Source organism: Silurus aristotelis (genome assembly GCF_946808225.1).
Source record: "Silurus aristotelis genome assembly, chromosome: 18".
NCBI classification, from domain to species: Eukaryota; Metazoa; Chordata; class Actinopteri; order Siluriformes; family Siluridae; genus Silurus; species Silurus aristotelis.
The window spans coordinates 6,083,725-6,106,520 of NC_139591.1; the positions used below are offsets into that span (position 1 = coordinate 6,083,725).

The 22,796-nt window shown below is 35.7% G+C and overlaps 3 protein-coding genes across 52 annotated transcripts in view; 1 reads left to right on the forward strand and 2 right to left on the reverse strand.

Annotated features, from left to right (window-relative positions):
* dlg2 (discs, large homolog 2) overlaps positions 1 to 6,989 on the forward strand; it is a 247,569-nt gene extending 240,580 nt beyond the window's left edge. For all 50 annotated transcript variants that reach the window (XM_083568170.1, XM_083568192.1, XM_083568181.1 and 47 more), the window contains 6 exons: positions 2,356 to 2,406; positions 2,559 to 2,660; positions 3,568 to 3,740; positions 3,964 to 4,073; positions 4,381 to 4,472; positions 6,193 to 6,989. In XM_083568170.1, coding sequence (XP_083424296.1) covers positions 2,356 to 2,406; positions 2,559 to 2,660; positions 3,568 to 3,740; positions 3,964 to 4,073; positions 4,381 to 4,472; positions 6,193 to 6,299 — 635 coding nt within the window. In that variant the 3' untranslated portion in view covers positions 6,300 to 6,989. The remainder of the gene's footprint in view (positions 1 to 2,355; positions 2,407 to 2,558; positions 2,661 to 3,567; positions 3,741 to 3,963; positions 4,074 to 4,380; positions 4,473 to 6,192) is intronic.
* A 4,265-nt stretch (positions 6,990 to 11,254) lies between these two features.
* Positions 11,255 to 14,157, reverse strand: LOC310740964 (uncharacterized protein). Its single transcript, XM_083568253.1, has 8 exons — positions 14,013 to 14,157; positions 13,455 to 13,778; positions 13,257 to 13,328; positions 12,734 to 12,859; positions 12,232 to 12,264; positions 12,084 to 12,115; positions 11,763 to 11,926; positions 11,255 to 11,410 (listed from the first exon to the last, which is right to left on the reverse strand). Exons 1-7 carry the CDS (start codon positions 14,062 to 14,064, stop codon positions 11,771 to 11,773), a joined length of 795 nt encoding a protein of 264 aa, XP_083424379.1. The 5' UTR covers positions 14,065 to 14,157; the 3' UTR covers positions 11,255 to 11,410; positions 11,763 to 11,770.
* A 183-nt stretch (positions 14,158 to 14,340) lies between these two features.
* On the reverse strand, positions 14,341 to 20,314 carry LOC310740759 (intraflagellar transport protein 46 homolog). Its single transcript, XM_083567767.1, has 12 exons — positions 20,164 to 20,314; positions 18,631 to 18,727; positions 18,473 to 18,549; positions 17,640 to 17,785; positions 16,875 to 16,949; positions 16,608 to 16,701; positions 16,327 to 16,455; positions 16,032 to 16,150; positions 15,778 to 15,844; positions 15,388 to 15,448; positions 15,233 to 15,318; positions 14,341 to 14,655 (listed from the first exon to the last, which is right to left on the reverse strand). Exons 1-12 carry the CDS (start codon positions 20,185 to 20,187, stop codon positions 14,569 to 14,571), a joined length of 1,062 nt encoding a protein of 353 aa, XP_083423893.1. The 5' UTR covers positions 20,188 to 20,314; the 3' UTR covers positions 14,341 to 14,568.
* Between the last annotated feature and the right edge of the window lie 2,482 nt (positions 20,315 to 22,796).

Sequence of the window (22,796 nt, forward strand, 5' to 3'; positions counted from 1 at the left end):
GAAATAAACAGTTTAATTGCATACTGTGATCCATTATCTTGTCTCTACTGATAAAGACGTTTGCACTGCAGAAGTGATGAAGACGTTGATGCAAGCCATTGCAGTACCTCAATACTTGAGAATATGAGGAGACCACAATGGCATGGGCACCAAAACAGGAAGTGGCCTCATTTATCCTGGTGTATAAGGATGAAAAGTACCAATATGCACAAAACTAATATATATTACGCATTAGTAGATTGTTGCAGAGGAGAGAATTAATGAAGTACAAATACTTCGTTACGGTACTTAAGTAGATTTTTCTGGTATCAGAAGGCAACAAGAAGTGCAGTATGGCTAACAGAGGGAGACTGATGATCACCTGATCATCATCATAGAAGACTTGTGTTCTATATGGTGGATGTTCAGCCTAAATACATTCATTAGTTAACAAAATGTGAAATTCGATTTGTATTATTAATATATTTATTAGGGCTGTCAAAAATAAACGTGTTAACGCAAATTCATTTTAACAGCACTGATTATATAAATGGGTGATTACGCACCGGCGCGTTTTGTGGCAATTTTGCCTGCTTTTTTGATCTTACAGATAAGAGCAATACATAATTTTATTTTACTATACATTTTATTACTTCTTTTATTTGTAAAAGTATTGTATTGGCGCTCTCTCCCGTCTCTGTCATCTCTCTTCACAGACACATAAATAAAACATCCTGAATCTCAGTAAGTGCTCGCCTCACAGACATAATAAATATTTAAATAGCAAGCTCTAAATGTCTACTTTTAAACAAACAAATAAAAAAAAATTCTCTTATTATGTAATCCGGATGAAAGTTAGAAGAGGTACAGTTTCTCACTTTATTAACCAGCCGTGTAGAAACATAGCAAAAGCGTAATTTAAAACAAATTCAAACTTTAACAAGAATATTTTCTCTTAATGGCCTATGTTGAGTTTGGTTTTACTAATAATAAACAAACATTTGCTTTAAGTATTAGGGTAGTAAGGCTTGGAGTATAGTTAATGAGAAAAGTATTAATTTAAGCTACATTCAGAACAGGTAAAAATGTGTGATTAAGTTGCGTGATGACAATCACGCAATTAATCACAATTAAATATACAAATTTTATCAAAATGATCATAAATTACCTTAACGGCCCTAAAATTAAAATAATGTGACGTCCATTTACCAACATGTAAAAAGTCAGACAACAGACAACCAACAAGTAAAAGTCAGAGCTCAGACTTCTTTACTTAAATTCGAGTAAAACGTATAGTCAGAACTTCAACTTTTACCAGAGTATTTTAAAACATGAGTTTCTGTATTTCTACTTAAGTGAAGAAGAAATACAGAAACTGCCACTTTTCCCACTTCTGGATTGTTGTAATGATTTTACTGGTTCACTCCTTAATTTCTGTTAAATCCCTGATTTTGCACTCACCCTGAAATTTCCTTCTTTCACCAGTCATTACCAGTGCAGTTCAATCTTCACTCCACTGTAGCTATGCACAATAGTTTTGGAATTAGCTTTTTTTCAGTTTTTACAAATGCCATCTTGCAGAATAGTCAGGAATTCGAGCATGTCCTGACATGTCTAATACTTTCTACATCAATCAGGCCTAAAATTAGGACATTATAACATTATGACTGGTGAAGTAAATACCACTGATTATCTCTTCATCATAGCACCTGTTAGAGTGTGAGATTTATTAGTCAGCAAGTGAACATTTTGTCCTCAAAGTTGACGTGTTAGAAGCAGGAAAAATGGGCAAGTGTTAGAATTTGAGCGAGTTTGACAGGGGCCAAATTGTGATGGCTAGATGACTGGGTCAGAGCATCTCCAAAACTGCAGCTCTTGTGGGCTGTTTGCCTTGATGGTTCAGGACTGTTTTAGCAGTAAAAGTGAAACCAACACAATAATAATGAAATGTCTGATTGGCGTATATATATATATGACTTTTTATACCATTCTGCTTTTATCAGATGAAGAAGTCTGCTTTCGCTGTCTGCAGCGTCCACTTTTATTCTCGTTGGTGTAACATTCGTGTTCACCTGAGCAGAGGGTGTTAATGTAATCTTGATGCGACCTTGCCTATTTGCATGCAACGATGTTACACATTCGGTAATCTATTTACAGATCGCCTGAAGCTGCTGTTCTGCTGATATAGCCGCTTCCTCAAACTCCATCCTGTACACCATTCACACATGCAGACATTGTGGTTTAATCCTGTGGCTTAACAAGTATTTGTTCCTTCTTGTTCTTTCTCTCTCTATATCTATCGCTCTCGTTTTGACACTTTCTTTCTTTCTATCTATCTCTCTCTATCTCTCTCTTTCTCTCTCTCTCTCTCTCTAGGGAGCCAAGAGGATGTCGTCCTCTCCTATGAGCCTGTGATTCGGCAAGAAAGTAAGCACCACACTTGAACCAACAGAGCATGACCCAGCATTAAACACTACTGTGACTTAGCAAGTCTTGTGTTAGATTTGTTTCCTATAAGCCTCTATTTTCTGTGCGTAATAACTCAGTACAGACTGGTTGTTCTTTTCCATTGAATACAGTCACCTATGCCAGACCTGTGATCATTCTGGGGCCCATGAAAGACAGAATCAATGATGATCTTATCTCTGAATTTCCAGACAAGTTTGGTTCATGTGTGCCACGTAAGTGCCCTTAACACTCACATACACCCACTCACACAGACACACACTATACTTTCATGAAAACCCTTTTTTCATGAAAACCTCCAAATTGAGTATAATTATTTTCATGTTATATTAGATCAAATTTTTTAGGTTAATCGTTCAAAAAATTATTCCCCAAAAACACTTCTTTAATACGCACCATTTAGGAGCGTTGACATTTGTCAGGTATTGTGCAACTCAGATAGGATGTACTTCCTGTTCTCAGAAAGTGTTACTCATTTATTTTTACTGCTGCATAATGATTTTTGTTTTTTATCTTGATGATGATTGATCTTAAAGTCAAATTCAAGCCACTGAAGCTTCCATTTCACTACTAATGTAATAGTGCAGTGACTTGATATCATTTCCAGAAGCACACTATTGAAGCAAAACATTTTATTTGCGTGCAATTTCATATGTTGTGTCCTTTTGATTTATGTCCTTTTTTGTGTGTGTTTTATTTTTGCTTAACCATTTGCATGTTTTTTCAAATTTAATTTATTTTTGTTCATTTCTATAATCTTCGAAAAAGCGGATAACAGTGCAGGGCAAAAGGGTAAGTGTGAAAAGTTCTCATCAATAAACAGCGAGTTTATTGATGTTTCGTAAAAGCCTAAGGGTTTAATGTCTTGTTGGTGTAGTTCAAAGTTAAAACTTAGTTTCTTGCACTAGTTACCCTCTGTAACCTCAAACACTGACATAATGCAAACTGAAAGAAAAAAGAATTAAGGACATTCACTAACAAATAACTTCACACTCTACATAAAACCACAGATTATGTATATTATTTGTCATGGAAATTTTTTTTTGTGATTGTCTGCCTTTACACATTTGTTTACATTGTAGAAGGATTTGGACTTACATGGTTTGTTCTGGTGTAATTCAGATACCACAAGATCAAAGCGAGATTATGAAGTTGATGGACGAGATTACCACTTTGTCATGTCGCGAGAGCAAATGGAGAAGGACATACAAGAGCACAAGTTCATCGAGGCCGGACAGTACAATGAGAACCTGTATGGGACCAGCGTCCAGTCGGTTAGATACGTGGCTGAAAGGGTTAGTGCAATGCAGCTTGGCACTTTAGCAAGATATTTTCGTAAGGAAAAGGAAATGCGAATGCAAATGAAGAGCAAAGTGCAAACGTTCCTGTGAATCTTGCACAGAGCAAATGATTCTACTGCACATAACTAACTGTCATTGTCATTGTCGCACATTGTGTTTGAATTTAGGCTCGTTTTATGTTACGTGTTATTGATGTTTTCTGTTTGTGTTATTGCAGGGAAAGCACTGCATACTTGACGTATCAGGAAATGCCATAAAGCGGCTACAAGTAGCACAACTCTACCCCATTGCCATCTTTATAAAGCCTAAATCCATCGAATCATTAATGTAAGCACACTTCGTTTGCAGTATTTTACGGTTTAAAAGAATGGGTCATTCTGTTACACACACACACACATACACACACACACACAATCCTCTCTCACAATAAACATACATTACAAGCCATCAAGTCAGATAACTATTATAGAGCTACTCTGATGTTATTATACTCTATAATGGAGAATTATTATAGACAAACCCTAATAAAAAAAAGATGTTACGCACACACACACACACATACACACATTTTTTTAGAATAACCAATCCACCTACTGGAATGAATTATGAATGAATTAAACTGTCTTGTTTTCAGGGAGATGAACAAGAGGTTGACGGACGAGCAGGCGAAGAAGACTTATGACCGGGCCCTGAAGCTGGAACAGGAGTTTGGCGAGTACTTTACAGGTAACTACAGTACATGCTCTGCAAACTTTTTAAATGTAGTTCGTAACCTTTCTGGGGGAATTTAATTATTGCACGTCCTAATCTGTACTGATAAAACTGTATATCGGTTGGCAATATAAAATACCAATAGATTTCCCAAATATTAACTACTGAGATATCACAAATCCCACTCACAAATCCCACTCACACATCTGTCTAAACCGCTTAATTTCCACAGATAAATGAGTGCATGTGTGTAGATGTATCCGTGATATGAGTGCAAATTCCCCCACCAAGTAATGATTTATTATTAAACATACAAGTGCACCCACACAGACTGCCTGAGAAAACAGAGAAATCAAGGGTGTACTATAGTAAGGCATATGCATTAGAGTCATGTGCCCAGACAAAATGTGAAATGTGCAGTATGATTATAAAACCTGGCCTAGTGTCAAACTGAAGTGTCCACAATATAACCCAGATTGAGTGCTAGTCAAATTGTTATAATACTTACACCTTACACTTACAATCTTATTCAAATATTGATGATCACATGTTCTACTGTTGGTCATGAGTCATCAGAATCATCAGAATCAGAATCAGGTTTATTGGCCAAGTGTGTTGACACACACAAAGAATTTGGTTCCAGCTGTTTGTTACTCTCAAAAGTACAGACATAAATAAAAACCTATACATGACAAAACAGACACGACAAGACCAAAACAGACTATACAAGACAATACAGACAATGTGAGACAGTATAGACAGTGTGGGTAATAAATAGGGATACAGCTTAGTAATGTACATAAAGTGGGAGAGTGCATGGTAGTGCAAATGACAGTATTGTGTGCCAGGTATGATTAGAGAGTTTACTATAAAACTTTGTACAGTATATAGCAGCCATAGTGTGTGCAAAATATACAGAAAGTGTGATGAGTGACACTTCTGTGCAGTACTCATAGATATGAGCAGGGAATATAATTATGGTCAGTTGTTAGTGAGGGTGATTGCTTGGGGAAAGAAACTGTTCCTTGTTTTAGTGAACAAAGTTCTGTAGCGCCTGCCAGAAGGGAGGAGCTGAAAGATGTTGTGTCCAGGGTGTGAAGGGTCATTAATGATTTGTTCTGCCCTGTTTCTGGTTCTTGTATGGTACAAGTCCTGGAGAGTGGGCAGGGGGGCACCAATGATGGCTAACGATTAGGGCCAATCAGGCATAGCATTGACATTATACCATTACAACTGGTGAGTGAATAACACTGATATACCGATTATCTCTTCATCATCGTACATGCTGGTGGGTGAGATATAAGTGAACATTTTGTCCTCAAATGTTGTGTTAGAAGCAGGAAAAATTGGCAAACGTGAGACTTTGAGTCAGTTTGACAAACACCAAATCATGTTGGCTAGACGACTGGGTCAGAGAATCTCCAAAACTGCAGCTGAGGTGTTCCTGGTCTGCAGGGGTCAGTATTTTTCAAAAGTGGTCCAAGGTGGTGAAACGGCAACAGCATCATGGGATTTCAAGGCACATTGATGCACGTTGAGAGCGAAAGCTGGCCCAACAGACAAGCAACTGTAACTCAAATTGCTGAAGAAGTTAATGCTGTTAATTGTTTTGGGAGTCCACCAAAAATGATCAATAATAATATTTAAAAAATGTTTTTGTGAAGATGAGTAAGTAAGTAAAAATCAATGTAAATTTAGCAAATTAACATTCCAATGTGTTTTCTCTCATTCATAGCACTGGTGCAAGCAGACACTTTGGAGGATATTTACACTCAATGTAAGATGGTAATAGAGGAGCAGTCAGGACCTTATATCTGGATTCCATCCAAAGAGAAGCTATAAGGGGAATAAACCCTGCCCGGGACATCTGGACTACAAAAAAACAACATAGGCACCATTTGTAACATACTATAAATTATTATGGTAATGTTTCTTATTGATAATTCTAGTGACTATAATTTCATTCGTTTGTTGTTTGTTTGTTTATCAGTTATGTTGCGATTTTTTTTTTTCCACTTTTAATATGAATGTTTCCGAATGTACACCACGAAGTGTTGGAGACATTTTTTGCCTCGAAAAAAAGGGACTGTTTGTATATATATTGGATAGTATTTTTCATTAAGTGAAAAAAATGTATCAAGATGCATCAAAATGTACACTGGCCGTTTTCCTTTATGATCATCCCGGTATGAGTTTGAACAGGAAGGACGAAGCAGACAGGGTCAGGACTGTGAAAGATGGACGATCTTCACACCACCGACATCATCGCGAACGATATCATTTTTTGCTAGCTTTGTTGCCCTGCAGGACCCTTCGCCCCACTAACAGCTTTCTCTGCATTACTCTACATCTCGCCCAGTGGAGTTTTCGGATCTATGCATTCCACTTTTCCTTATTTTGTACATTGATTTGTGTGTTTAGTTTTGTTTCATGTAATCCCCTTAATTTGAGTGCTTGCTTGAAGATTTCTGATTTCGAATCCTACCCATAGCTGTGGAACTTTCCAAAAAAAAAAAAAAAAAAAAAACGAACGTTGAACGATGCTTTAATTTGTGTGAATTGTAAAAAGGGGATACAGCTAGGTATAGGAAATATGACACTATATTTTGCTATTTATATTGCTATAGGGCACAAGAGAACAGAACTATTTATAAATATGTATAACTTTGTTTTAAAAAGGAAACACTTTTGAAAGAAAAAAAAAAGAATTTTATTGGTGTAAGATACAGTGGTGGAAGTAGAAGTAGAAATGGCTGGGGTGTCGTGCCTCCTGTGAGAACTAGTCTTCATTAAGGAAGTGTGGCTGTTTGGGTGGGTGTGTGTGTTTGTTGGTAATGCATGATGGTGACCAATACTTTTCCTGATCAAACTCAAGCGGTTTGACTGCAAAAAAAAAAAGAAGCGCAGAAACACAACATTGTCTAAATTCTGGCTTCCAATTAGATGTCTAAAAATCGCAGCGAAAGTAAAATTTTTTTTAGTTTTATTTAGTTGCCGAGGTCGGTGCCATGTTTCAAGTTGAGTTCCTTTTGCTGTGCAAGGCATGTCTCTATTAACAAAATACAACAACATACAGAGGCTTTAAATATGTATATGGCCAGAATCTGTGTGCGTGTGTTTGTGTGCGCAAAGCTACATTTACATGCAGAGTAAGGCATTCATATATATATATATATATATATATATATATATATATATATATATATATATATATATATATATATATATATATATATATATATATATATATAATGTGTGCCCGTACCCTGCTTAGAACAAGGACTAAGCGTTTTTCTAGCGGAAAGTTCAACCACAAAGGTCAAAACGCAACATGTGCAGAGCATTAAATCATATTGTTCCAGTCCTTATGCTGGCATGCAGGGTGTTGTATAGAGGCCTACTGATTTATTGGTCACCACTTGCCTTAACGATGAATCATGATTTTTCTTTTCTTTTTTTTTGACTGGGAGGAAATTTTTCTATTCGCTCTGACTGATAGCATTTTTGCTGAATTTCATTCTAGTTCAAATTGTGTGACCGATGATGTGAGGAAGCGAGAAAGTAGAATATTCATCTTCTATATACAGAGTGAATGAGGCTCACGATGATCTGCCGTTCAAATAGAATCAAATATAAAGTCAATTTTCCAGAATGTCCTCGTTTTTATGCAGCCTATTGTTTCTAAGATTTTAAATTGTTAATATATTTAAGGCCTGAATATGCTGGAGGAAATTCATTGTCAGGAGTCTTTACAATCACATTTTTATGAACTGGAGGGGAAAAAAAAGAACTCCTGCCAGGAGTCCATTCACTACAGCGAGCCTAACACACAAGAGACAAAGCAATAATTTGCATAATACCAATCTAAATTTGTTATTATTGTCACAGTGGCACTGCTTGTGATTCAACCCGAACAGCTGGCTGTCATTTCAGCATATCCAGGCCTTTGTGCATCCACGTCATGATTCATTTCACCATTTCATATGTGCATCAAATAGTTACCTTTTTTCCTCTGGGATGCTTTGCAAGATGTAACCGTACAGACTGTGTGCACTGGAGAGAGGGTTCCTGCAGCATTATGGTGCTCCCTGTGTCATCTAGTCCACTAAAACCAGTCACCGTAATAAACAACTGGCAGAATATGGAGCTGTGGTTTTTTTCTCAGGGTTGCCACATAGGGCGTAATTACTGATCCAGCCAAACCCCAGAGGGCAACGTGTTCAAATTAGTTACAAATAAAGCCTTTTAGTTTCTCTCCTGAACTTCCTTAGCACACTAAAGTACTGTACTTAATTAAAATAGGATTACACACCTCCACTTCCCCCACTCATCCCCCACTTTTTCACACCTAATAATGTGCAATGTTGTAAATAACGTTCCATTAGCACTTTAGTCATACTGGAAACAACTTCCTGCCCAGCACCTTTTTTTTATTGGCTTTATTTCTCTTCAAAACCTTTCATGCTCCCCTTCACTTCATTGTACATACAGAGTTGTTTCATTCCATGGGTGTAAACATTTAAAGCACACTTATCATGTTATCACTATCATATGTTGGTTTAGAAACCGTTTTTTTTGTTTATTTTTTGTATTTATATTTTCAAAGGAGAACAATGAAACGAAGGAACATGTCTTTTTGCATCCTGTTGCAGTATGTACCCCAATTGCTTTGGGGGAAAAAAAAATAAAAATCACAATAAACCTTTGCTTTAGGCATATAAAAAAAAAAAAGCACTCCACTCATGTCTATTAATGTAAATTAAAGATTTGGTGGGACTTTTCCCACGCAAGCCAACTACATGTCATCGCATCATGTGCTTTCTCTCTGGGACCTCTCCCTCTTTCACTCTTTACTGGTTTTATCTGACTCACAATGTTACTGTCTGTGCCCACAGTGTAAAGTTACAGTTGTCACCTGGCTCCCATTGGCCCAGATACGGACCCACAAAGCATTTCAGCAAGCGGGTATTTTAAAACAATACAAGTGAGCTGACGAATGCATTAAAAAATGTGATGTCTTGAAGGCAGTTCATCAGACCAGACCGTAGCTAAAGGGGTAAAAAGTGTAAAGTACCACAGCTGGTACCAACCAAAACCATTTTAGATCGTGTTGCCATTTTGTGTGAGGAGAAAGGAGATTATCAAGAAAACAAAACTAGACTAGCTGATCTTTTGTAAAGCATCTCTGTACCCAAACAAAACATTTCCTGTGGTAAGAAGCTTCAAAAAGCAATGGAAATAATATGTATAACACCACTTATTGCTGTGCGAGCAATAAAGTGAGGAGAAAAAGAAAAGCTCACGATCAGAAGTATGGATCCTTGGAGCGAATGTTATGCTTTGACAGCTATCACATAAATTATTTTCAATATTTCCTGGTCTCACCATTTACAGCCTGAGACACACTTTGACTGTGTAACTGATAAAGACCTGAATTAAACATCCTGTTTCTTTGGAAACCGTATACAATATGCTGCTCATTTTACTACCTTTATACACTGCTACGGTGATCAGAAAACAAGCATATAGTGGCAAAAGGAGACTAAAAGGGTGACAAAACCTGCAATAAAATGAAAGAGAGAGAAAAAAAAAAAAAAAAAGAGAAGAGAGATTTACAACACATTGATTCAGAACTGAAAACACCTTCTGGCTGTGTTACACAAATTAGTAGAGTCAGACAAACTTCCTCATGAGTCTTATTGCATGATATGTGCATAAGCCTTAGGTTAATGATAGTTTCTACAGAAGGACCACAAGAGGTTCATGTGGTTTGTGATTTTTAAGCGTTTTTTCCCAGCACCACTGCAATAATGGACTCAAATTTCCCCCCTGATCTTCCTTGATTTCTGCCTGATGAGTACATTGTATTTATTTGACATTTAATCTTAGGTAATAAACTTTGCAAATGAGCAAGGCTGACCTTTTCAGTATTTTATCAGTACGTCATATTAACGAAAACCGATGTTATCATTTTCCAAATTTTCCGTAAAAAAAAAAAAAAGGTTTTTCTATCTAACCTATTTAGATAAAAAAAAAAAAAAAACAGTCCAACACTTGGCAAAAATGTATTTGGAATTCTAAAATTATTATAACATCAGGTTAGTAAAATCTGCTAGCAAGCCGTTTGAACCTAAATCATTAGGTTCAAATGCAAGCATACACAGAACTACCATCAGAGACACATAGAGGGGAAGTCAGACACCAGAGACACAACATAAGTGACAAAAAAGCAAAAGAGGGCCCCAAGCTGCACCACTGAAAATCTGTTGAAATTTGTAAGTCCTCTTACTGAGGGTGAACAGAGATGGTGCGTGTTTTCTAATCGGACTGATACGCACACAAGTTGCACCTCTGTGTATCATAGCCTAAACTTTTTGTAAGCAGTCGTTTGCAGGCCAGAGTAATGCTTCAGATCACTTTGTGAAGAAATCCATGGCTACCAGAATGCACTGTTGTTGACACCATTGAGCTGCTCAGTAGTTCCTGGTTCCATAACTTCAAATGACTGTATAAGACTGTAGAAAGGACATTACTCATAATCTTACTCATGTAAGTTCTCACTCTCCGGGGATGTAACCCAAATCCTCATTCCCCTTTTGAGTCTGGTTCTTCTAAAGGCTTCTTCCTCATAACATCTAATTTCATCATCTAAGTTTTTTCTCGCCACAGTCACCATAGGCTGCTCACCAGGAATAAATACACATCAAAGCTGCTTTGAGGCAATGTCCGTTGTGAAAAGCGCTATAGAAATAAACTTGACTTGACCATTGGTGGAAAAAATGCTATTTCTCCTAACTGACCCACATCACGACAGCTGGGCAAATGGACATCCTATGCTGGATAAATGGGTTGTCTATATCCACTGGCCCATCCATTAGCAGTTGCCAAAGCATACAACCAGGAAAAGTGTCCTCTCTGTGCTGATACACAAGACTGGAACAGACTGGGAGTCACTGTGAGTGACAATAAGACACTATTAAGTATTGCGGTTTTTTTTTTCTTAAAAAATTTATTTGCGACACAATAAATAAGAAAATGCAGTTTGAACATTAAATTTTTAGCCCCCCCCCCAAAAAAAATATTTAATTAATTAATTAAAAATGTCTGTATTCTGAAATACAACTGTCTTTTGGTCCTGGTACACAAATCAGGAAAACATCTTGTTCTCCCAAAAGATTATGATTCATTCAGAATCACTACAAGTTCGATGGAGAAAATGAAATTTTCACAAGAACTCAGAACGCAGAATTGCAGTCTATGTTATACACCATACAAAGTGACCCATGCTCCTAATAGGTCTTTTACCTTGCTGCTCATGTAGGTTGTGAACGCTGTATTCTCTCCAGAACATCTGGAATGGTGGAGTAGCCAAAGTCTTCTGACTGTTCGGACTGATGGGAATCTTTTGGTTTTATAAAGTCTTGATAGACAACTACCAACGGGTTCACAGACAGGGGTACAGCTTCTTCCTGAAGAATATGCACAATACATGTATGCATCAAAATTTGCTGAACAAAATCACAGATATTATTTTAGATAGTAATAGAATTAACATCTAGGTTGCATTCAAAATATTATTTTTTTTATTTTTCCTTTGATTTCGGAGTATTTTTTATTTAATTTTACCTGAACAGATGTGACTTCGTTGTAAATCGGTTCTGCAAAAAAAAAAAAAAAAAAAAAAGAAAGAAAGAAAAAGAAAGTGAGACCACTTTAAAAAGAGACTCTCAACAACAAGATACATTATGTGTACAAATCTGGGGAATCTTAATACCTTCCGTTGAAGGCGGTTTCATATTTCTACGCCCTGAAATAAAAAAAAATGAACCATGTGATAAGATTCATTCAAATCAGAAACATCTACTAAGTGGAATTTTTGTATTTTTCTATAGCCTATACAATTATTTGATAAAACTCAGACTTAAGGCTTAAATGTATTTATTCTATTTATTCAATTCATTCATTCTAAGAGTTAAACTTAAGTTTATGTGAAATTCTATTGTTGATGGTTTAAAATCAATGACATGAAATTATAATGAGTGGAAACCATTGAGCTGGTTTGAAACCACCTGCCATTTTTGGTAGCAAAAATGCTGAAAATTGAATGCCAGTGGTAATATCATTATATCTGTTGAACCATTCCTTTATGTGTTTGCAACTAGAATATTTAAGATGAATATATAAAAATGTATGCAGTGAGAAAGTGTTTCATTACCATTCAATATAATAATAATAGTAAAAAAAAAAATTATAATAATAATAAATGCAATATTTACTGGAACGTTTGCAGATGTAAATGAAAATAAAGCACAAAACCAGCAGGCCAGCAAGGGACGATCCAGCTAGGAACACAGGGTGTTTCAAATTATCAAAAAATGGTGAACTAGTACTGTTCAGATAAACTTCTAGAATAAAAAAGAAAGAAAGAAATGCAATAAGAAAACAAGTAAAAATATGATAATTACTAAATCGTGTATTTTTTTAATTTTAAAATATTTGATGAATATGAACTAATGCTATCTGTGTATCATTCGGTTGTCTAGAGACAAAATTACAGGCAAGACTTGTACATAATAATAATATAATAATAATAAAAATAATCATAATAATAATTTTCCTTATCGCAAACACAAAAATTATACATAATTAGAAAACGTTGTTAAATTCCCAGTTCTTTAGATTAAGAGTCGCATAACTTGTTGACTTATGTTTTGAAATTATAATTTATGTATTTATATAATAAAACACTGTGACTGAATTCACCTGATTCACTTTTTAAGGAATGTACAAATTCCTTACCTGTGACATTGATTTGCACCTCTGATGTGTTCAGAGAGCCAGTTGTAGTAGAGATAGTGATGTTGGATTCGTCTGGAGAAATTAGAGCCGAAAACATAATCAGAACACAAAGTACTGTATGTTTAAAATTGATAAGCTAGCTAGCAAGAATATTAATCATATTCAGTAAAAGCAGTACAGGTGAAATATGATACTCACCCAGCAAAGACATCGTGAAATTAAAATATTTAATTATGTTATTTTTCAGTGTAGATTTCTCCTCATAAGTGCCTTCATCTTCTAGTGTCAACTTAACCAAAATAAGACTCATAGTCTGTAAATTAAAGTCTATATTTCTGCAGGGATCTGTGCATGTAGTATTGTTTGGCTTAATAACCAGAAATATCAATTTCCTTGTTGAATTATCAGGTGGATATTTAGCCCATTCCACTTTGTCCACATCTGGACTTTGTCCATAATGTCCTTTAAGCTCCACTCTCCCATGTAACACTCCAGTCACTCTCTCACCGTCAGCCCCCCTGCCTGCAAAACAATGTCAGATATACCAGTGCTTTCATGATTAAAAGTTATAAAGTTTTGAATGCCGGTAGCATGTGCTAATCTTTTAAACATGCATATAAACTTCTTTCATAGGCTCAGTACTTAAATTCTGTACAATGAATATAAAATCTAATCTTAAAATAAGTTTTTTAAAGCTTAAACATGCCTAATGTATGTTATGAAGAAATGTAAAAAAAAAAAAAAACAGATTCTTACCAATTAATGTCCAAAAAAGAAGCATCACAATGAAAAAGTCTCCTCTTGGCATTGTGAATATAATCCTAATTCATTTTACTGCTGAGCATGAAACACTCTAGAATGAATTCTACTTTCTAGAGCAGCATTACACACTGATGCTTATAGGCACAGTCATTGCAAAAGTGAGCTGATGTCAGCACCACGTGGTTTGACATGTTAAAGGAAGGAACAATGATGCATTAGTCAGTCTATAAGGAAAAAGTTTTTATTTGTAAAATCAAGGCACAGAGAAAAAGGTGTAGCAATACATACAGTTGGTAAAAACTAGATTATTTAATATTTTATATATATATACAGAAAATACTTTATAAAAAAATTATAAATCATACTAACAACTTAAATGAATGCTGCTGACACTTGGGAGGGGTGGGTGTGGAGTGGTGCTTAACGGCTCTTTTATAGGGTCTTTGTGGGTTAGGGTTATGTGCGGGCATGTGTGTGTGTGGCAAAGAGAGAGAGAAAGAGAGCGAGAGAGAGAGAAAGAGAGCAAAAGGGTAGGAGAGACAGTGAAAGATCACTCTAGCTTGAACGTCTCTGCAGTAGCAACATGTCGACTGGATGACGCGTTGGACTTGCGGCCCTCTGCCAAATTCTTAAAATGCTAAAGAAAAGGAGATTGAGAAATATTTTTGTAAAGTGCTCTCATCAGCTGTGATGCAACGCTGGTGTTTTGCACAGACATATCAAATTTACGCACTGCGCTGACGTCGTTTGAAAATGTACAGGAAAGCAGAAGTTTATCAGATTTTTCCACCGAATAAAATATTCTTTTTAGCGCGTAGTGTTTCGCTTTGAAAACTATGTGCCAATACCGCTTGTTGTAGGAAGGTCTTTATAAATAATTAAGCTACAGCATTTGAAGAATGATAATATACCATTACACTAAGACATGCATTGTAGTGGTAAGGAAATAACAGTACAGATGTTCACATGTTTTTTTTTTTATCTATAGTAAAGGTTCCGTGATGAAAGATCTCCACTGTAGGTAAAAGCAAGGTGTTAAACCACAATCCAGTGTTAACTGAAGCACCCCTTTTTCTAACGAAGCTGGTAACAGATTTCAACAGATTTATCACTGTGGAACAAATCTACTCTAAAACACACTTTTTTTCCAGAAGCTGTTTAAGCTGCACAATGTGGGGACAAATAAATCTGATATCTCAGAAAGTCAAACAAACCTGGGAGTTTTTAAATTCCGAATAGAGTGTGAACAGGACATGGAGAGACTGGATTCGGTTCTTATACACCGGAATGTCCAAGATACCTATAGAAAGTAATGCAGATATTGAAAATGAAAAGAATAAATACATAGGAAAAAATTAGTGTCACTAACCACAAATGATGTCAATGTATTCTGCAAGGTCACAACTGATATCGGCTGTTGGAAGGTTCATCTGGAAAAGAGAGAGAGAGAGAGAGAGAGAGAGAGAGAGAGAGAGAGAGAGAGAGAGAGAGAGAGAGAAAGTTAGAAAGCTAGAAAGCCAGGTGTTAGAAAGTCAGGTTTTATTTTACTGTACATTCCCTTAGAGTGATATTACTAAGAAATACAATTTATAAACAATTTATAAACAATTTATACACTTGCTTGGAAAAATAATAAGATGCATAGTAGATTACATTTTCCCAGGCAGAATTTTTTATGCAGTATTTGTTACACACCTAAATATAAATAATATAAATAGAATTAGTTTCAATACTTTTGCGAAACTGATTTCAAACTAACCTTGCTTAAAAGTTCCTCAAACTCAGGTGGCCACTCCTGCATCAGGGTATCGATATCTGGCATTGGTCTAAGGAAATGAATGCAGGAACTAATTAAAGATGCCATTTTCTTTCTTCTACACCAGCTGTACCACCTGAACCATTTTATGTTGCTGTACAGACTGTGTTTAATCGGTATTTTGTTTATAGGATGTGAATGATTGCTATACTAAGTGTTATTATATGCTGTACAGTACCAAGTGGTAGAATTTGTACCTTGTGTAGTGTACAGTCGCAGGTGGTTTGGAGCGATGTAGGTCACTGATGCTCTCAATCCAGTTATCTATAGCTTTTGGGTTCTTCTGAGGGTTCTCAATGCTCTTTACTTTTACCTCCTATCAAAAATATTTTTATTGCGTTTCGTTTGTGTTTCATTGCGCAGTGGAAAGAATGATGATTTATCTCACAAACTACATGCTCAATTCATGGCTCTGTTTCTACAGTATAAATCAGCTTCAAATTTATTTCTGCACTGCATTTCAGACAATTGTTTGTGAGTGAATTCACTCACAGTCACATTGTGTTGTTTACTGTTCTCTGAAAGCCACAGGGAGAGCACTGTGGGGTCTGACTGCTTAGCACAGGGTTCATCCAACACCAGCAAGCCCAGTCCGTCCACCTTCCCATCCGGCCGAGGAACCTTGAAATTAAATAAAAAAGAAAAGAAACACAATGTTTAAACATGGGATGTCCAGGTTTTAATGGTTTAAAATTATTTTATGATTTAGAAAAGAAGTTTTTGAATTCCTTATTATTATTAATGGTATTATTATTATTATTATTACTACTCACTTTAAGGAAAGCATCAATGTCGCCTACAGCTGGAATAAAGTCAGGAATAAAAGGTTTCAGCTTATGGTCCAATTCAATAGTCTGTGGTGTGTATCTGAAATGGAGAGCCAGTTATATTCATAAGATTTTGTGTTCGACTATAGGAAAATGTGTGAACACGTATAATTTCCAATTTTACATAACGCTCTATCAATTTAAGCTATAAGTCAGAAGTGAGAATGTTTGTGGTTTTTGTGGGACTTCGTATGGAACGTTTACACAGCTTACCGTGTGATGTACTGGAAAAGTTCTTTCATTTCTGAGGTGACACGAAGATGGTCATAATCCGCCGGATCGTACGCGCTGTAAGCAGACACGCGCCCATATAAGATTAGGACATGCACTAACAATGGCGTGTAGTTCAATGGGGGCTCAAAGTATTCAGATATCCAGGTGTGCAAAGCTTGTAGAGAATACTCCAGATAAACCGGAAGCTGTAAATGATTCTACTAGAGACTGAACAAATGGTGTGAACACTTATCTCAGTTTCAGATTTTCTGTAAGTTATGGATTATTGTGTTTAAATTGGTAGACAAAAAAATATATGCTCTATTTTAAATTAAATCTATAAAACAACAAAGTGTACAAAAATTTAAGGGCTAAATGCTCTCGGAGCCCACTGAATTTAAAGTTCATTATAAAACAAACCATTTATTATGTGGTCATTTGTCTTTGTTAAGTAGATTTAGTAGTAATTATTTGGTTTATGTTTCTTAGACATGTGACAGCAAAATCTGTTATAATATTTTATATACATTTAATATTGTAATATTTTATAGAAGAGACTCTATGGATATAAAAAATCTTTTAATTTCAACATTTCCAAAACCACCCGTTGGCCTGTATTATGAACCAGAATCTGAAGTTTTCTCATTTTTTTCTTCCTCAATGTGTAAAACCTTTGTATTTTTGTGAGCTTTTATGCAAAAAAGAAACAAACAAACGAACAAATAAATAAATAATATGACAAATAGCATGCAAGGGGTTACCTACCCTTCCGGAGCTAAACCTGGCTCTCCATCATCTTCATCTGACTCGGTTTCATCAGATTCATCATCATCATCATCATCGTCATCATCATCTTCGTCGTCATTATTTTCGGTTGCTTCACGTGAACTAGCAAGTGGACTCTTCTTTTTCTGTTGTAAAATTTCAGCATGAATTCAAAGCAAGGTTTATAGATATACATATATACACACTCTATATTTTCAAAAGTACTGGGACACCTAAACATTCTTGCTATAGGTGGTTCTTTTCCAAACTGTTACCACAAATCTGGAGGCACTCAATTATATAGGATGTCTTTAGACGCGCTTAAATAAAATTTTGCATTCACTTCAACTCGGAACCCCAACCATGCATGGCATGGCAATGCCCCTGTACACAACCTGAGCTACTTGAAGATATGCTTTACATGCTTTGAAGAGGAAGATCTTAAGTGGCCTGCTATAGAGCTCTGATCTCATCCCAACACCTTTGGGATGAATTGGAACGCTGCACCCAAGTCCTCCTCACCTACATCAGCAGCTGTCTTTTTAATACCCTTGTGGCTGATGAACACAAATATCCATAAGCACACTCCAAAATCTAGTGGAACATCTTCCCAGAATATATACATATATATAAACAACAGTGTGTATTTTGTATACACTGTTAATCACTCGTTCAAGCATATAAAGGTAGAAGATACATTTTCTTAAGGCGTACAGAGGGTTTGTTTGAGTACTAAAAGAGCGTCACTATCGGATCAGTATCAAATGACACTCACAATCTGAGGTTGGTATCATGCTGGTGCATTTCCTGGAGCTTATAGCAGACTCATTTACCTTAGTACCATCTTCAAACTCATCACTACCACTATTAGCCATGTTAGTCAGCTTCTGTCGGCTTGTGTTCTTCAAGACTGAAATCACAACATACTGTATTTTAGCATTATATTCAGCATATGGTTTATTATATAAGACATTAGGAGTCTTTAGATGACCTGCTTGCCGGGGAGTAGGTGTGTATAAACTGGCCACTTCCTCTGTGTCATTGATGTCCAGAGACTCGTCGTATGGCTGGTTGGCGATCAGCTGAGTCTGAAAAGGAGTTATAATTAGTGTTGGCAACTCTTGCATGTGAAATAAGCTACCACAAGTCCACAGCAATCCAAATATTATTTTAGCTTAATACATACTAATGTAAATAGATGTAATAAATGAGCCTGCAACATATTAAACTGAAACCACACAGAATTTCTTTTTAAAAGTGATGATCTATATAAAGTGGATGATCAGAGTGTGCACAAGTCTGAGCTCGCAAACCACATCTGTAGCAAACTGTGCACGCTCAAATATATTATTTATGAGGATTTAATAGCTTTTTCTTATTTCGCAATGACTGACAGAGGAGAAGAAATTGATTTACTTACAAGATACACTTACAAGGAAATTTACAAGACTGACTTTTTAAGAAAAGCTGGACATCACAAGGAAAGATTGTCCAATTCAAATTCAGTTGTCAAGTTTTTTTTTTAAGACCCATTTATACTTTTAGTTTTTTTTTTCTGTAGAATTTGCACAAAAAAAACCACAATTTGCCTTCATTTCAAATTCCCAGGAAAATTATAATGCATTGAAAACATGCAGAGATCCTGGATTCAGTTAATGAGCTTAATTCTTCTGCTAGAGATGATGTACATGGGCAGTGCAGCTGTGGCTGCAGTAAAAGAAGACTTGCTTAATTGTGGTCATTGGGTTTCTTGCTTTAGTAATAGTTTTTATTCTCGCTGCATGAGAATCCTGTCTGTGATGCAACGCCCTGTTATATTGTGTCTCTATAATATTGATGGTTTCTATAGACAAGGTTTCATAAGGATTGCATTGTAAGAGCTGTATTGGAATTAGTGGGTTTTTTTCTCTGATAAAGGGAAGGTAGGAGGCGGTCTATGTGGGGGTTCAGAATTACACTACAGCAGAGATATTTATGAGCCTGTGGGCAGACAGTGTCAGTCGATGCACTGGAAAAGAATAACAACAGGGGACACGTGATATTTTTTTTAAAGTCACATCCAAAGCCACGTATTAAAAGCGGACATGGCAACACTTTTGTATAAGCCACACTGCAGGGACCCTAATTGATGTACTCTAAAGATACTTGTTAATGCCAAATTGCCAAATAATTAGAATTAACACTTTAATAAATGAAAGCATCATGCAGTAAATATCAGTATCAGTAAAAGGCAGTAGAGTGCATCATATAGGTGCATATATGTATAACATCCTATACTCAGCATCCATACTAGCTACTAAGACTTAGCATTGATAACATTGCTAGCTAATTTCAAAGCTTAGCTAGTTAGCTACAACGCGTTCAAATATAATTCTGGGATAATTAACATTAATTCCGTACGCAACAATGCAGCGTCGTTGTTCATGTTAATGTATATATATATATATATATATATATATATATATATATATATATATATATATATATATATATATATATATAAATTATTGTGCAACATGGTTACCTTCTGTCGCCCAGACCTCTCCATGAAAGCTATGTGATGTACGGTTACCAAGCGACCCTAATCTCGCGATGTTTTCTGCGAGACTTGGATCGACGCATATTACCGGATGGTTGCGTCTAAAATCGTTTACTCGTTCACTCAGTCCCTAAACCCTACCTGGTGCATGGGAATAAAAACGAGGGCGCAAAGTCAGACAGTGACGTAAACATCATGCGACGGAGAAGAGAGGCTGTCTCCTCCTGTCCTGTAGCAACATCTTCATTGTCTTATAAAGCAGTAGTTTGTTTCTGTCATGTTTATTCACCATAATTTTTTTTTATATGAGAATAAATTAAAAATAAATTCTTATATATAGATCTTATAAATTAAGTCATTTTTTTGCTTTATAAACCTAAAATCAAAACATTAATTGTGTAATATATGTATGTAAGGACATGCATTACATACAGAAGATCAAATGTACGTGGGTTTTGGTAAAACTTCTTTTCCTGAGAATGTACACTCAAAATCAGAGTGCATTGTGGTAGGGCTGGGCGATACATCGATTAACTCGAATGTGTAGTTTACATCGATCTGTTTTAATAAAAATCGGTTTTCTCTTTAATGTCCGCCGACGCTCCCCTCTGGGCTCCCATAGTTTCGAACGAACTCAGACCCGCCCCCCTCCCCCGCGCGTTTGCCATAGAGATACACAAACAACATGGCAGCGAGCAGAAGAACTTGTTCCCAAGTAAAGTTAAGACAGCCGCATTTTGAAAATACACGGTTAAGCAGCCGCACTTTGTTTAGTGTTGCGCGTCCAATCGTACACTTACGGTACGGGTGGTGGAAGCGACCAAAATACATGTAAAGACGCTTCAGAACGGCAGAAAAATCAGATCATTTAAATCACCATATTTAAACACTCATAAAACAGTCATTTCACTGTGGAGTTTTTAAGAAAAGTAAAGGCAAAATCACTTAAAACCTCAGGTGCATTTTCAATCATGTTCCACATTTAAACACTCAAAACATTTTTCTTTGAAGGTTTGCTCATTTTATGTTATGTTACGTTCTATTTTCACAGTTTACAAAGGCAGGGCCGCCATCTTGTATTTTTTGGCTTGTTGTTTCTGATTGCACTTTAACCCAAAGTGGGTTATAATCCCAGAAGGGTAAATAAACTTTATTTAATAAAGTTAAAACTTTTTTTGAATTTTTTTTTGTCATATGCAGATTGATTTTAAGCAGGGGGAAAAAATCGATTTAAATCGCAAATCGGATTTTTTGTAAAAAAAACAAAAAAAAACGGGGATTTTCTTTAGGCCATATCGCCCAGCCCTACATTGTGGGTACAAATGAGTGAGCGAATGTAGGTAATGAAGTTGTACATCTCAGGCTCTGGTGCAATCTAAAAGCTCTACATTCCACAACTATTCCTGGGTGTGCATGAAATGTGCTTGGAGTTACCATTTTTGAACAGTTCATCACATTCATCACATGACAGGGAAGAAAAATCAGAAAAGAATGATCATTAATTATAGTATTTGCTCTTAAAGAGTAATTAAAATCAAATAGAATAAATAATGAGACTTGAAATAACTTATAGTGCCTCCAGAGCCAAGTCATCAAATCTATTTGTAACTTTTATATATACTGATATTAATATTTCATATTTTTGACCATATAATACAAATCATAATACAATATCAAATGATATCGCTGTTTGAATGAAACTTCTGACATGTACAATACAGGGCAGTGAATATCTTTCTTCGTATATACCAGAGATGTTAGGAAGTCGGGGAAAAAAACACAGGGTCAGTGATTTATATATATTGGAAAAGTAATTTTAATAATTGTTAATGTAAATAAAGAGTATTTTTTCTTTTTTCTGTACCTCCATTCATCACACAAACAATTTAGCATTTTGTCACTCAGTCAGAGAGCAGATGTGAAAGATTTTACTGATAAATTACTAATAACTTTAAAAAATATTTTGAGGAAAAATATAAAAATATACCATGAATTAAAAAAAACCCAAAAAAACAACAACAGCATTTCATAAAATTATTGGCATCAGTGTCATCGATTCTGTCTTTGAAAGTACTTAGTATTGGATCGAAAAGAAAATAAGGGTTATCACCTATACTATAGTGCATCCGGAAAGTATTCACAGCACTTCAGTTTTACCACATTTTATGCTACAGACTTATTCCAAAATAGATTAAATTCAATATTTTCAAACACAATTCTTTTACAATGTCATTATTGGATATTGTTTGTAGAATTTTGAGGAAAAAGAATGAATTGAATAAATTTTTGGAATAAAGCTGTAACATAACAAATTGTGGAAAAGGTGAAGCGCTGTGAATGCTTTCCGTATGGCTTTCTCAAATGACACAATACTAGTTTCTGCATGAAAATTTCTACACTGCTGCACTTAACAGTATGCTAAAGATGCATGTAACCTGCAGCAGCATACTATCGTACTTTGCCTGCAAGCACAGGCTGTTATTTAAGTGGGTGATATAAATAAATATGATATAAATAAATATCTAAATATTGCCCTAACTCTAACTCTCCAGTTTTGCTAAGATGACAAATAATTGAAGAATTCAACAATATGTGCTCCACTGGCTTGTATTTAATGG